Source organism: Trichechus manatus, unplaced genomic scaffold (genome assembly GCF_000243295.1).
Source record: "Trichechus manatus latirostris isolate Lorelei unplaced genomic scaffold, TriManLat1.0 scaffold00017, whole genome shotgun sequence".
In the NCBI taxonomy this organism is placed as follows: domain Eukaryota; kingdom Metazoa; phylum Chordata; class Mammalia; order Sirenia; family Trichechidae; genus Trichechus; species Trichechus manatus.
Genome location: NW_004443953.1, coordinates 14,135,130 through 14,151,584, shown reverse-complemented (window position 1 = coordinate 14,151,584; position 16,455 = coordinate 14,135,130). Strand labels below are relative to the sequence as shown.

Genomic DNA, 16,455 nt, shown 5'->3' with positions numbered 1-16,455 from the left:
AGTACATGTCATAATTCAGTTATTACTCTAAAAGCAGTTTCCTTACTCTTCCTTTCCCTTATCCTCTTCAGAGTATACCCACTCATCACTTTTTGACATGGTTAGTTTCCAAAGACTAGGTCGTTATGCAAAAATCAGCACTTCGAGAAAATGGAGGATGACCACATCAGATCACAAAATGGAGGATGACTACATCATTGTGTAACTGCCAAATTACATCGTTGCATAACTGGTAAACCACTGAAAATCATGGCCCAGCCAAGTTAACACATAACCTTAACCATCACACCCAGTGCTATTCTTGCTCAGGGCTTCGAACTGGTTCGGAACAGTTCAGTAGTTGCCAGTGTAAACAAGGATAGCATAAGCATTGCATAGCAACCAAATCTGTTGCCCATCAAATTTTTACATGAGTAGGAAGCAAACAGTGGGGCCGGGCTCAAAGATGGCGGCCTGTTGCGCCGCTTTGAATGTGTATCGCTCTCCACAGTCTTGCCAATAATCCAATCTCCTGGATAGATCCCAAAAGTTTCAGGAGGTTGATACAAGAGACTGGATTATTGGCAGGACTGTGGAGAGCGACACACACTCAAAGCGGCATGGTCGGCCTCCATCTTTGAGTGAGGCACCACTGTTTATTTCCAACTTGGGTCAAAATCGGCAGGCAACAGTTGGTTGCTATGCAACATGTACACTGCCCTCGTTCATGTCAGCAATTACTGAACTGTTCTGAACCAGTTTAAAGCCCTGCTCTCATCTCACACTTTGGTGTTCATTACTGCCAGATGTACACCGTTAATATGCAAAATAGTCGGATAGTAGTTTTTTTTTTTTTTTACTACTGTCACAAATGCGAAATGTCAGATAACAAGATAGTCCATAAGTGAGGAGTAGGTGTGTCATGGATTGAATTGTGTCCCCCAAAATATCTGTCAACTTGCTAGGTCATGATTCCCAGTATTATATGATTGTCTACCATTTTGTAATATGTGATTTCCCTATGTGTTGTATATTCTATCACTATGGTGTAATAAGATGGATTAGTGGCTGTTATATTGATGAGGTCTACAAGATTAGTTAGCATCTTAAGCCAGTCTCTTTTGAGATATAAAAGAGAGAAGCAAGCAGAGAGATGTGGGGACCTAATACCACCAAGAAAGCAGCGCCGGGAGCAGAGCACGTCCTTTGGACCTGAGGTTCCTGTGCTGAGATGCTCCCAGACCAGGGAAGACTGATGCATCACAAGGACCTTCCTCCAGAGCAGACAGAGAGAGAAATCCTTCCCCTGGAGCTGATGCCCTAAATTTGGACTTGTAACTTACTAGACTGTGAGAGAATAAATTTCTCTTTGTTAAAGCCGTCTGCTTGTGGTATTTCTATTGTAGCAGCACCAGGTAACTAAGACAAGGTGTATAAATAAAATTTGCCGAAAATCCCAGATGAGCTCTGCTTTCAACTGGACTGCCTAGTGAATCATGGAAATTTCAAAATAGAAGAAGCATCTTAGTGGTCATATAATCTGATACTTCATTTTAAAATCAGTTACCAGTTGCCATCGAGTCAATTCCGACTCATGGTGACCCCATGTGTCAGGCAGAACTGTGCTCCATAGGGTTTTCAATGGCTGAGTTTTCATAAGTAGATGACCAGGCCTTTCTTTCGATGTGCCTTTGGGTAGACTCAAACCTTTAACCTTTTGGTTATCAGCTGAGTGCATTAATGGTTTGTATCACCCGGGGATGCCTGTTCCATTTTATAGATAAAGAAACTGAGGTCTAGAAAGATTAGGAAATTTGTCCAAGGTCACGAGGCTCATTCCCGTAAGGCTTTGCGTGAGCCCCCGTGTTTCTCACTACCAGTTTCCTGCTGCTGCTTTTGCCACACTCTGCCTCCCTGGGTGACAGAGAGGTTTGCCCAGCTGGGCAGTGGGCAGGGCTAGGAGTTGTGTCCCCATGTTCACTGTTTAACAGTTTCTCTTGTGTCCCGTAGGCTATGCATTCAGTGAAGATGGTGAATATTTTGCCTATGGTCTGAGTGCCAGTGGCTCAGACTGGGTGACAATCAAGTTCATGAAAGTCGATGGTGCCAAAGAGCTTCCTGATGTACTTGAAAGGGTCAAGTTCAGCTGTATGGCCTGGACCCATGATGGAAAGGGAATGTTCTACAACTCATACCCACAACAGGATGGAAAAAGTGATGGTAAGTTAAGACTTCAGAGGAAGCACTTCTTATACAAAATGACATATGACTTCATGTGACTAGAAAGAAAAGCTAAATTCTACATAGAGGTGGTTTGGTCTAGAATCAAGTTTCCTCAAAGGAAGTTGTATCAGTTAGCTTTGCTGAGTAATAGACCCCCTCCAAACTTAGTCACCTAGGATAGTAACTGTTTATTTTTATTTATGAGTCTGTGGGTTGACCAGGCAATTCTTCTAGACTTACCTGGGTTCTGTTGTGCATCTGTGGTCAGTTGTGGGTCAGTTAGTTGATTTTGGCTTGGTTCTCTCTTATGTCTGGGATCTTGGCTGGGACAACTAGGCTGCCTCGGCTCTGATCCACATGGCTTCTCATCCTCCAGCAGGCTAGCCTGGGCTTGTTCACGTGGCAGCTCCACAGGACTCCGAGAGGGAGAGCTGAAAGGCGCAAGCCTCTTTGAGGCCTAAGCTTGCTGCTGGCCTATCACTTCACCACGTTCTCTTAGTCATAGCAAGTTACAGGGCCAGGCCCAATTCAAATGGTGGGGAAATGGATAAAGGGAACTGTGAAAAATTAGGACCATTACTATAATCAGTCCTCTATAGATGTGTTATGTTTCCCAAAGAGATCAGAGGGAAGGTAGGTGTGTTTTTTTTTTTTTTTTACAAAACCAACCTATTTGATGATGGTCGAGGAATTATAAAACTTTCCTACTGCAGTAGTCACATCTTTTCCTCTGATCAGAAGTTACAAGTCACCTGTTGGTTGGAGTTATCTTGTCACTTTTTCCCCTGGACACACCTTTGTTCTCTTCAGTTGGACGGAGATCCTATTGTCTGGTCCCCTCTCTTTTTTTCTCTTTCACTCTTCAACTCCTAGACAAGAAGGATTATTTGTTCCCTTACTAGACAAGCTGTCATCAGCATCTTCCTAATGCCTCCCCATGTCTTTATTGGGTGTATAGCATTTTCATGCTTTCGTGTTGAGTCTTTATAGGGGGTTTTACTATCCCTGTGTTACAGATCAGGAAGTGGGTGCAGAAAGTCTTAGTAAATTGCTGGAGAGCCTGGGGCTGGCAAGATGCAGTGTCCTTCAGTGTTCTACTACTCATTCTGTCCCCTTATCATGATTTGCTGTATCTTTGTCATCATTAGGTATTCTTCCTTTTCTATTTTTCTTCCCTGGGATGAATTGAGAATAAGGTTATAATACTTTTGGTCTCTTTTGGCCATGTTTAGCTTTTGCTGTTTTTTATTAGACTTTTTCTTAATACATTTTTCTTAAGTCCTCCACGAGTTACAGAGGAGCTAATGGTAGGATTAGGAGGGATGCATTTTTACTCAAGGATGTAGCTAAAGAAACAGCTGTGCTCTGTACGCTGAAATAGCTGCCTGTGTTAAACATGCCCCAGAGTTAGAAAATGTTGCTATTTCCCAGTTTCTGGAGACTAAAAGTATATAGCTGGCGGTTCTTGTTAGAGAATAATGTTATAACGTGTGAAAAGTATAAAGTTATTATTTATCCTCAGCCTTCAGAAGTAGTAATAATAATGATGAAGGAACCCTGGTGGTGCAATGGTTAAGTGTTCTGCTGCTAACTGAAAGGTCATTGGTTTGAACCCACCAGCGGCTCCATGGGAAAAAAGACCTGATGATCTGCTTCCTTAAATCTTACAGCCTGGGAAACCCTGGGGGGCAGTTCTACTCTGTCATATAAGGTCGCTGTAAGTATTAATCGACTGGATGGCACACAACAACAATAGTAATAACTAATAATTGTGATTGACTTAAGAAAGCCAGTATCTTCTCCCAGCTCGAATTATGCTACCCTCTTGTCAAGAGGACCTCGGGGACCTCTCAGGTTGTGTGATGAAGAGCCTTATGAACGAAGCTAAACAATTTTGATAGTGTTGTTCTTACCAATGTTTCTGGAAAACCTGGTGAAAATCACCAAGTGCTGTAAAACTTGTTACATTATGGTATTATCTCATTTTTTTTCCTTCGTTGTCCTGAAAGTTCGGTACATTTTATAGGGGAAAAAAAGTTAATGAAAAAATGTAATTGGATAACCTCCAAAATCAGCATATATGTATGAATAACTTCTAGGATGATACTCAACTAATACCTGAATTTTTCAGTGTTTTTAGTATTGTTCATTATGAGTGGAATAGATTTTCTTAAGATTTCCAGCTGTATTTGACTATGCTTTTTTAACTCGTTCAGGCACGGAGACATCCACCAATCTCCACCAAAAGCTCTACTACCATGTCTTGGGGACCGATCAGTCAGAGGATATTTTGTGTGCAGAGTTCCCTGATGAGCCTAAATGGATGGGTGGAGCTGAGGTATTGTACACCTGTGAAATTTTACCCACAGAGACTGTTCATGAATATTATTATGTTACATGGTAACCTTTATGGATGGTAGAAGTCCTTTAAGAGAACATCTTTTGGTAAAAATACCAGTATTCAAATTGATGCTTAACAGTGAAGGTGGTAAACCTTTAAAGTGTAACATCAACATAAAATTCTTTAATACTAAAAGTAATACTTGCTTATGGTAAAATATGTAAAGAAATATGTGGACATTGCAAAACCCTGAGTCACCTCTCACAGGTAAGTGCTGAGTATCATTCCAGAAATTTTCTTTGTGTACACAGGTGAGAATGTGGAGAGAGAGGGTGTGTACATATGTCTTTTCTTTTTTTACGCACATATGCTCTTTTTATGTATATTGTTCACTTGTTCTTATATTAAAATACGTATCTTTTAGATATTTTTCTACCTTTTAAATAGTTCAGACAGTCCTTAGGGAGTTTGACAATAAGCTGGTGCAACAGTTCAATGCTCGACTTCTAACTGAGAGGTTGACGAATCACCCAGCAGCTCCAAGGGACAAAGACCTCGCAATCTGCTCCTGCAAAGATTACAGCCTAGAAAACCCTATGGGGCAAATCCTACTTTGTCACATGAGCTCACTATGAGTTGGAATTGACTTGATGGCACCTAACAACAACGATCATTGAAGTCATGCTTCTTTGAACTTACTGGCTCATTTTTTTTCCTCTTTACCTTTTTTTTTCTATGGGGTGGCGGGGAGGGCAGTGATGTTGATGCAGAAAGCCTGAGATAGTACATTTTAACAAATTTTATACTCTTTGAATTCTTCATAAAAACAGAACGTTCTCTTGAAGGAATCTTTATGCTTCAAAGCTAATAGTTTCATTGCAGAAGACCTATTTTATTCAAGGTAAAATTTAGTTGATAGAATAACATGAATACTGGAAATAAATGCCAGAATCTTAATATATATTTAGCATATAGGTCTATAAAAAATAAAGACACTTTACAGTGGAATATATGGCAAGTCTAGTTGTTTGGATCTATTTATTAGCATTTGATTGAAGCACCTGTTTTTTAAAATACAGTAGAGACTTGTCATACATTTAACTTATACATATTCAATTCTTCTAGGTAGACTACTGAAAAGAAAAATAGATTTAAACAGTTCAGTGATTCTTTCTAGCATTTATTCAGTAGATATATACTTTTTACTTAACGCGTCTCATAAAATCCTTAACATAAGCTTAAGAAGGTATGCATCCCATTGCATACCAAAACCAAATCTGTTGCTGTCAGTCGATTCCGACTCATAGCAACCCTATAGGATAGAGTAGAACTGCCCCATAGGGTTTCCAAGGAGCAGCTGGTGGAGTCAAACTGCTGACCTTTTGGTTAGCAGCCAAGCTCTTAGCCACTGGGCCACCAGGGCTCCATAGATGACATTAAATGGTATCGTAAGGAACTTGCCCATAGGCAGGTAGCAAGTGAGTGGTTGGAACTGCTTGCTGGTTATCTTAGGCCCCACGGCCTGTATGTTCTCAACTACCATGCTACCTTGCCTCCCTACCAAAACCAAACCTGTTTCCATCAAGTGGATTCCAACTCATAGTGACCCTATGGGACGGGGCAGAACTACCCCATAGAGTTTCCAAGGAGAGCCTGGTGGATTCGAACTGCTGACCTTTTGGTTAGCACCTGTAGCACTTAACCACTACGCCGCCAGGGTTTCCCAAAAGGAAAGCGATCTTGCAAAAACAGCAGTGATAATTGTAAATGAAAGGATTCATCTATACTGCACACAAGTTAAAATGAAGTTAAAAAGAAAAAAAAAAGAGTAAAAGGATACATAAAGTGAATCATAAGGAACTTTATATGGTATCAGAGCCCTAATTAGTGAATTACACAGAGGAAGTTTATAGGGAAACCAGTGGGCCTAATCAACCCAACCTGGGCAGAGATTTCCCTTAAGTTGCATTCCAGCTGCTTGGTGCTCTTGTTATGACAGTTATCACCCAGTCAGTAGCCCAGGTTGATTGGGCAGGTCTGGCTGACTAGGTGAGTGTCTGCTTCCTTCCTCACGCTGCTATGCGTGATCTTTCTAAACATCTCTGTTTCTCTGAAGAGGACCATCTTGCTACATAGAAGAGCACGCATTGTCACTTAAATGTGAGTTCTATAGTCTGTAGGTGTGAAGCCTTCAGAAGCCTCAGGCCCGTCTTGAATTGGTATAGTTTCAGGTCTTCCACTCAGAAAAATCCAGGTCATAAAAAAAGATCTTGAAGTGGGAGTGTCTTGTGCCCTTCAAGGGAATGTCATAAAGCCAGGAGAGTCCAAGCAGTCGGCTTGATCAGAAACATGCGGGACTCATGTATAGCTCAGCCCTCAGGGCTTTCACTGGAAATTAAGCAAACGTTTTACTAACAGCGCTTATTTAGCAACATGCCCTTAGAGAAAAGCAGTGGTCCTCTTCATAACCACACACCAACTCCATGTGCTACAATTGTTTCATTTTTTGAAGTCCTTGCTTTGTTGATCATCATTTCAAACCTAGTATTCCATTTAAAAAGGACCCTGGTGGTTCAGTGACTGAGCACTCAGCTGCTAACTGAAAGGTCGGCAGTTTGAACCCACCAGCTGCTCCATGGGAGAAAGATGTGGCAGTCTGCGTCCATAAGGATTACAGCCTTGGAGACCCTGTGGGGCAACTCTACTCTGTCCTGTAAGGTTACTATGAGTCAGAATTGACTCGATGGCAACAGGTTTTATTTCATTAATGCATTTAACAGTGTGTATGATGGCACAGTGGTTAAGAGCTTGGCTGCTAACCAAAAAACGTCGGTGGTTCGAATCCACCAGCTGTTCTTTGGAAACCCTGTGGGGCACTTCTACTTGTCCTATAGGGTTGCTATGAGTTGGAATCGAGTCGACAGCAGAGGGTTTGGTTTTTGTTTTCTTGTGAATAGAGAAAGGAGCCTTGGTGACACCAGTGTGTTATATTGATGGGGGTGCACTATAACAGAAATCAGGAGATTTTTATTCCTGTCCCATCTGTGTAGCCTTGGGCAAGTCACTTCATTCATCGCTCCAAGTTTTTGTTTTCTTCATTTCCTCCAGGGCCTTTTCAGATCGGAAAGTATATGGATGGAGGATTTATCACAGCATCTCATAGGCTCCTGAAGTTGGCTTCCTGGGTGAGATCTTAGCTGGTGGATATGAGAAAAGTGGAGTGTGGAGTGTAGGTCTTTGTGGATGTATTGGAGGAGTGTGGTTGGGTTGGGTGGCTCTGTGTGTGTGCGTGTATGTATGTGTATTTCTCTAGCTTGCTGCCATCTTCCACCCCTTGGACTGTCACAAATCCAGGTTCACCGAGAACTTCCTTTTTATCCTAGATGCTCTCTCCTCGTGACTTATCTCCTTTCTTCACAGATACTTCCTCTACCTTCCTGCATGGGCAGGTCTTTCTTGCCTGGTGTATTGAACAGGCAGAACTCAGTAAGTTGCAGTCAGGAAGCAGCTTTAGTTTTCTCACTCCAGTTGTGTTTACTTCGGGCAGCACCTCTCCCCAAGATGACTCCCTTCTACTCAACAAAACCCATGGCTTTCTGTGCACTTTGTAATCTTAGAACTTTTACTCGAGTTCCATTGCAGTCCAAAGCAAATATCAATCTCTGTGATTTAAACTTTCTTCCCTCTCCAGCTCAAGCTTGGACAGCACATGGCAGAGCAGCAGGTGGCTAGGGGCTCCATCCAGTCCCTCCCCTTGGGTGCTCATCGCTGGCCATGCAAGGAGGAGAGGAGTTAGAGAAGGGAAAAGAATTTTGTCCACCCAGGGCTGTTTGTCATTCTGTCTTAGCCGCTCGTGGTCTTGGCATGTGTCCAGATGTGAGCGCCCTTGTGACATCCTTTTGTAGGATGTTGGGAGAGTCTGCCACTACCTCCTCCTCCACTCCACGTTGCTGGGAACCGTTGCACTCTGTTGTTCCCCAGTGGGAGTTATGAGCTCTGACTGACGTTTTGCACCCCACCAAAGCTTCCGCTCCCAGCAGTATTCCCTTGAGATTCATACCTCTCCCCAATATTCGTACCTCTCCCCAGCACCACCAGCCCCATCCCTGTTGGGCAGGGACCTTTTAAGATGGCTTGAGGCCAGCTACCTTCCTGGTGCTGCTTGACCCAAGGGAAGCCACATCCTTGGGTTGCTCTATCTCAGAAGTACAGGCTCCCCACTGCCCTCCTCACCTGTCATCTAAGGGGCCTCAAGCCAGCCTCCTGCCCTCAGAGCCCTCCCAGTATACCTCCAGACTGCTGGGATCACAGGAACAGTGGGCTCCGTCTTGCTCCTGCTATGTAACATGAAACAGCTGGCATTTGGCTTGAATGGACAGAGGTATCAATTATCATTTAATATAGACTGTGCAGCTGTAAGTGAAGAGCAGGCTTGTGAGAGTACAGAAGTTGTCGTGTTTTAGAAGGTTCTATTGCTCTGATGGACCAAAAAAACAAAAAACAAAAAAATGAAAAACAGAACTCTTTATTTTAAAGTGAATTGCAGAACATTTGGAAGAAAAACACACACACAAATAAATCAAGCACTTTGAGGCACTTTTCCCAACAGAGGGTGCTCTAGAGTGAAGATTCTGAGACTTCTCAAGACCGTTTAGAAAGGGTTAAAGAGAAAATGCCCAACCACTTTGGGATTTTTTAGCCCAGCCCTATACTGAGCACCTGATTCTACTATATCTAATTCTTGAAATTCTTGAAAAAATTTACAAAGGTAATCCTAAATCTTAATAGTTGTCACATATCCTCATAAGCCATTTTTATGTGTTCATCTGTGATCCCTATTAATTAAAAAATATATATTTATATACGTATTTAAGGAGGCCTGGTCGCACAGTGTTTAAGAACTCAGCTGCTAACCGAAAGGTCGGGAGTTCGAATCCACCAGCCATCCCTTGGAAACCCTTTGGGGCAGTTCTGCTCTGTCCTATAGGGTCCTATAGGGTTACTGTGAGTCAGAATCAACTGCAGTGGGTTTGGGTTTTTTTTTGTATACATATTTAAATCTATATTATACATCTGTTATCCCATAAAAAGCCTTGCCTGATGCTTGACTCTTAGTAGGCCCTCAGTCAGTGTGAGTATCCTTACACCCCTCCCCCCCACTTCCTCTGCTGAGGTTCATGCACATGAATTCTGGCAAGGCCTTGTGTGCACCAGCCCCCACTCTACGGTGCCTGCACAGTAAAGTCCAGTGATGTTCCTGAGGGAACTCTGCCTCGTCTGCCCTGAAATTTGTTGGATATTTTTTAATTGGAGCAGTAATTGCTCAGTAACCCTCTTCCTAGTAAGCATAGTTGTAGTGACTTCAAGGGATTTCGGGACTGATCAAGGAAAAAGATATGACCATGAGATAGCAGTATTGCACAACAAGCTGTTTAATTGGGGCCAACACTTTGACAGGTTTGCGTGAGAGGGACAGTCCCTTACAGCAGGAGACCCTCCAAAGGAAGCAACCAGGGGCGGGGGGGGGCGTGGCACTGGAAGGGAAAGAGGGCAAGAGCATTCGCAGGGAACAGGAGGAAAGTGGAGGAGCACTGATATGTCTAAGTGATGTCCTCAGCAGCAAGGTGGGAAGTCTCTGGGTCACAGAGCTCCAAAGGTTTGGAGTCTTTATAACAGCAAGGTTTTGTCTTATCTATGGCTAGAAGATGTTGAGTACAGTTTCAGGTGTTCTACAAAGCAGGCAAGCTCTAAATGGCTAGCCATCTCCTTATTGGGGCTTTTTTTTTTTTTAAATTGTACTTTAGATGAAGGTTTCGAGAACAAATTAGCTCCTCATTAAACAGTTAATGCACATACTGTTTTGTCACATTGGTTACCAACCCCACAACAGGTCAACACTCTCCCTTCTCGACCTTGGGTTCCTCACTACCAGCTTTCCTGCCCCCTCCTGCCTTCTCATCCTGGTCCCTGGGCTGGTGTGCCCATTTAGGCTCGTTTTGTTTTATTGGCCTGTCTAATCTTTGGCTGAAGGGTGAATGAACCTCAGGAGTGACTTCATTACTGAGCTGAAAGGCTTTCTGGGGGCCAGACTCTTGGGGTTTCTCCAGTCTCTGTCAGGCCAGTAATTCTTTTTTTTTTTTTCTGTGAATTAGAATTTTGTTCTACATTTTTCTGCAGCTCTGTCTGGGACCCTCTATTGTGGTCCCTGTCAAAGCAGTCGGTTATTTGGGCTCTTTTTAAAGCCATTGGATGTGTAAACATTTGAATTTGGCATTGGTGAGCTTTTTGGGCTAATAGGCTAGCTTGCTATGTAGAAATACACAACCTGGGATCAGTACTCAGAGGACAGCCTGGCTCATTTACATAACAACAGTTCATACATTCATTCCCCAAGTACTTAGTAACCTTGTCTTGGCCACTGTGCTAGGGGCAAGCAATACTCTGGAGAAGAGCAGGACAGCCGCTGGTCCTTATGAAGGATGTTTTTGTCCTACTAAAATATTCCATATAAATATTTTTAAATGACACAGAGTAGTTTGGGGCTCATCAAAGAATTTCTCCCTCTTTCAGTTTGTCTGTGATTTTAAAGACACTGTTGTCCTCTTTACTTCTCCTTCAGTAATTGAAATCAGCCTGAGGCCGCCAGCATGTATGTGCTCCTTCAGTTCCTAGTGCTGTTCCAGTGAAGTCTTGCATCCACCACTGGCTCCTAAAGACCTATACCCTCTGTTTGTCCCAGAAGTGCCTTAAGGGTTTTCTCTATAGTAATCCTGAGATGGCTTCCTAATTGGACAGTTTGACTTTCCCGAGGCGCATTGTACATACGTTTTCTTTCATTAAACCCATTGCTTTGGAGTGGATTCCAAATCACAGTGACCCTATAGGACAGGGTAGAACTGCCCCATTGGATTTCCAAGGCTGTAAATCTTTACGGGAGCAGACTGCCACATCTTTCTCCAGTAGAGTGAGATGGTAAGTTCGAACCATGACCTTTCAGTTAGCAGCCGAGCGCTTAACCACTGTGCCACCAGGGCTCCTTTCTCTTTCGTTAGCACTGCATTAAGTGAAGGGATAATATCCATCATGCTGATTAGAATGCAGGAAGATCTCTAGATGAGAAACTCGGCAGCATGGTTGGGAAGGCAGAAAAGTCAGGAAGCCAACGTAGAGACCTGAGTGTGCGTGAAGTGAGAGGGCTGTGCTAGTCTTTATACATGGAGAAGCATTGCTGTTTGTAATAGTAATGAGGGATTTGCTGATGAGTCACTTACCTTACTGGAACCCTTTTTTTAAAAAAAATGTTTTATTTTTGGTGAAAGTATATACAGCAAAACTTATTCCCATTCAACAATTTCTACACATAATGTTCGGTGACATTGGTTACATTCTTCATGTTGTTCAACTTTTCATTATTTCCATTCTAGTTGTTCCATTCCCATTAACTTAGTCTCATTGACCACCAACCTTCACATCTATGCTTTAGAGTAACTGTTGTCCATTTGGTCTCATATGGATAATTTTTTAACAGAGCACAGTACTCAAGGGTGACATTCATTACGTTTTTAGCTAATCTGCTATTTAGTTAAAAGGTGACTTCAGGGGATAGTTTTGGTTCAAGGTTTAAAGAGTATCTCAGGCAATATCCAGTTTCAGTGGCTCCTCACTGAACCCCCTCTTACTGTTCAGTAAGGGAGAAAGGAAAACAAACTACAGATTCTTAAACAACCAATGTTATTTGTCACAGAAACAACCAAGTAGATCAGACACATTAGTCGCTATATACTATATTTTTACGCAGTTAAGGCATGCCCTCTATATTTGTTTGCCAACTGCACCCTCCCCCCGAGAAGTATTTACATAAGTGCTGCTATGCCGATTTTTTTACATGTTGGAGTGGAAAAAAAAAGCATAGTGCACTTAAACAAAAATACCTTACGGGGAGGGGAAGGGGATGGTTGGCAAACAAATGTAGAAGACACCCATTATTTACGTAAAATTACGGTAATGTCAAACCAAAAAACCAAACAAGTTGCCTTAGAGTCAAATCTGACTCATGTTGATCCCATGTATTGCAGAGTAGAACCCTTCCATAGGGTTTTCATGGCTGTGACCTTTCAGAAGCAGATCTCCAGGCCTTTCTTCCAAGGCATCTCTGGATGGGTTTGAATCACCAATCTCTTTGGTTAGTAGCTGTGCATTTAATCATTTGTGCCATTCAGGTACTCCATATACAAGACCTACATTATTTATTTTACTCTGAATGGGCTTTCTTTTCTTAGAATTTTCTATTACATCTCATCATAAAGTATTTGGATTTATCCCCACCACCACCCCCCCATTGCTATAGTACCGTATTATATTGGGAAAGGTGGTAATTTGATTCAGTGACTTCCAATTAGATATGTTTATGTTAATGTATATGATTACATGTGCTTATGGCTACCCCTGTACTTGTGTTACTGAAACTGTCTCTTATTTTTCTTTCAAACTCATACATGCGTCAAATAAAAAGCCATCACTGCAGGTGATTAGTTCGACGTTTTAAAAGTTTTCCTAAATTAACTTTTGAAAGTGTACTTAATATTAAAAGCATGTTGTTATGATTCACAACTATTATGAAAGGAATCCAAAGGAGTCTCTGAAATAAATTTGATAAAGTTTCCTGCTCTGAGAGTAACATGATTAACTCTCAAAGCTATTAAAATGCATTTTCACTCCTTTTGTTAATTTCCAGGACAATTTCAAGTGTCACTGCTTTTTAGTATACTTTTTTATATACGATTACTTTTATCATAACACAGGAAAGAATGTACTTTCTTCAGCTTGCAAAAGTATATGTAGATTCAAATTATGAAAACATTTTCTTCGCCCTCTTATTGTTGGGTTATAAGAGAAACATTCATATGTATTAAAGAAATTCCATGTCTGTGAAGATTTGGTTAACAGAAGATCACATAGCTGTGGAGTTCGGTAGCTCTAGCATAAAACAGATTATGAATTTTCTTGGAAAATGGTAATATGCATGATGAAAGTCCATACATACTATGTCAGTATAAATATTAGTTACGTGCCTGGTCATTCTGAAGGACATGACTTTTTTTTTTGTGCTTTAAGTGAAAGTCCACATTCAAGTCAGTTTCTCATACAAAAATTTTTACACACACTGCTGTGTGACCCTAGCTGCTCTCCCTATAAAGTGATAGCACACTCCTCCTTTCCACCCCGATTCCCCATGTCTATTCAACCAGCTTTTAACCCTCTCTGCCTTCCCATCTCACCTCCGGAGAGGAGCTGCCTATTTAGTCACTTGTATCACACTCCTCACAAGCATCACTTTATGTCCCACAGTCCAGTTCAATCCCTGTCTGAAGAGTCGGCTTCAGAAAGTATTTTAGTTCTGGGCTGATAGAGAATCCAGGGGCCATGCTTTCTGGGGTTCCTCAGTCTCAGACCATTAAGTCTGGTCTTCTTACTAGAATTTGAGTTCTGCACCCCAACTTTCTCCTGCTCCATGAGGGGTTCTCTGTTGTGTTCTCTGTCAGGGCCATCATTGGTGGTAGCCGGGCACCATCTAGTTCTTCTGGTCTCAGGCTGATGAAGTCTCTGGTTTATGTGGCCCTTTCTGTCTCTTGGGCTAATACTTTCCATGTGTCTTTGGTGTTCTTCATTCTCCTTTACTCCAGGTGGTTGAGACCAATTGATGCATCTTAGATGGCCGCTTGCAAGCTTTTAAGACCCCAGACGCCACTCACTGAAGTAGGATGCAGAACATTTTCTTAATAAGCTTTGTTATGCCAGTTGACCTAGTTGTCCCCTGAAAGCATGGTCCCCAGCTCCCTACCTCTGCTACTCTGTCCCTCAAAGTGTTTGGTTGTATTCAGGAAACTTCCTAGCTATGGATTAGTCCAGTTGTGCTGACTTCCCCTGTAGTGTGTGCTGTGAAGGATGTGACTTTTTAAATTGTTATAAATATTGAGAGTAAAAAATTTTAATAAACATTCTTGTGTTAATTTTCTCTTAACATGAGACTAATGAAGAGAGGCTTTTCAGTTGGAAAACCCAATTGTCCTTACCATTATGTAGTATTGAAACTGAGAGTAGCCAAACTGACCAAAATAAATCAGCTGGTGGCAGAGCTGATGATCTTTGGAAAATCGAGCAGCTAGATTAAGACGCCGGTCTGAATGGCACCATCACACCTACATGGAGCACTTACTGAAGACATTTTATGAACACATATTGTTTGGATGAGAACTCCTGAGGTGTACTTACCTCTCTAAATTCCATGGGTTTTCAGTTCTTAGGTTTCTAGGGGTTATGTTCCTGAATATGCCAAGTCCTATGAATTACATTTGTTGGACCAGCACAAGTGAATTTACTAGAAAAAGTGTAAACGATACACTCTGACCCTATGCTTCTGTCAGTTTATTGTACTGTGGTGGCTTGTATGTTGCTGTGATACTGGAAGCTATGCCACTGGTATTTCAAATACCAGCAGGGTCACCCATGGTGAAGAGGTTTCAGTGAAGCTTCCAGATTAAGACAGACAAGGAAGAAGAACCTGGCAGTCTACTTCTGAAAAAATTGGCCAGTGAAAACCTTATGAATAGTAGTGGAACATTGTCTGATATAGTGCCAGAAGATGAGCCCCTCAGGTTGGAAGGCACTCCGAATACGACTGGGGAAGAGCTACTTCCTCAAAGTAGAGTCGACCTTAATGACATGGGTGGAGTCAAGCTTTAGGGACCTTCATTTGCTGATGTGGTACGACTCAAAATGAGAAGAAACAGCTGTAAACATACATTAATAATTAGGATGTGGAATGTATGAACTATGAACCTAGGAAAACTGGAAGTCATTAAAAATGAAACGGAACACATAAACGTCCATATTCTAGGCATTAGTGAACTGAAATGGACTGGTTATTGGCAATTGTGAATCAGACAATTACATGGCCTGCTATGCCAGGAATGACAAATTGAAGAGGAATGGCATTGCATTCATCATCAAAAAGAACATTTCAAGATCTATCCTGAAGTACAGCACTGTCACTGATAGAATAATATCCGTATACTTACAAGGAAGACCAGTTAATCCAACTGTTATTCAAATTTACGCACTAACCACTAATGCCAAGGATGTGAACATTGAAGATTTTTACCAATTTGAGCAGTCTGAAATTGATAAAACATGCAATCAGGAAGAATCGATAATTACTGGTGATTGGAATGCAAAAGTTGGAAACAAAGAAGAAGGATCTGTAGTTGGAAAATATGGCCCTGGTGACAGAAACGACACTGGAGATTGCATGATAGAATTTTGTAAGATCAGTGATTTATTCATAGCAAGTATGTTTTTCCAACAACATAAACGGTGACTATACATGTGGACCTCACCTGATGGAAAACACACGAATCAAATCGACTACGTCTGTGAAAGGAAATAGTGGTAAAGCTCAATATCATCATTCAGAACAAGGCCATGGGCTGACTGAGGAACAGACCATCGATTGCTGAGATGCAAGTTCAAGTTGAAGCTGAAGAAAATTAAAACAAGTCCACAAGAACCAAAATATGACCTTGAGTATATCTCACCTGAATTTGGAGACTCTCTCAAGAATAGATTTGACGCTTTGAACACTAATGGCCGAAGCCCAGACGAGTTGTGGGATGACATCAAGGACATCATACATGAAGAAAGCAAAAGGTCGTTAAAAAGAGAATTAAGAAAGAAAAGACCAAAATGGATGTCAGAAGAGACTCTGAAACTTGCTTTTGAACATAGAATAGCTATAGTGAAAAGAAGAAATGATGAAGTAAAAGAGATGAACAGAAGATTTCAAAGGGCTGCTCAAGAAGACAAAGTAAAGTATTATAATGAAACGTGTAAAGACCTGGAGTTAGAAAACCAAA

The 16,455-nt window shown here is 41.7% G+C and overlaps 1 protein-coding gene across 3 annotated transcripts in view; it reads left to right on the top strand.

Moving 5' to 3' along the window:
• Positions 1–16,455, top strand: part of PREP (prolyl endopeptidase) — a 130,527-nt gene that overhangs the window by 31,334 nt on the left and 82,738 nt on the right. For all 3 annotated transcript variants that reach the window (XM_004372429.2, XM_023727612.1, XM_023727614.1), the window contains exons 5-6: positions 1,990–2,199; positions 4,419–4,540. In XM_004372429.2, the coding sequence (XP_004372486.1) occupies positions 1,990–2,199; positions 4,419–4,540 (332 nt within the window). The remainder of the gene's footprint in view (positions 1–1,989; positions 2,200–4,418; positions 4,541–16,455) is intronic.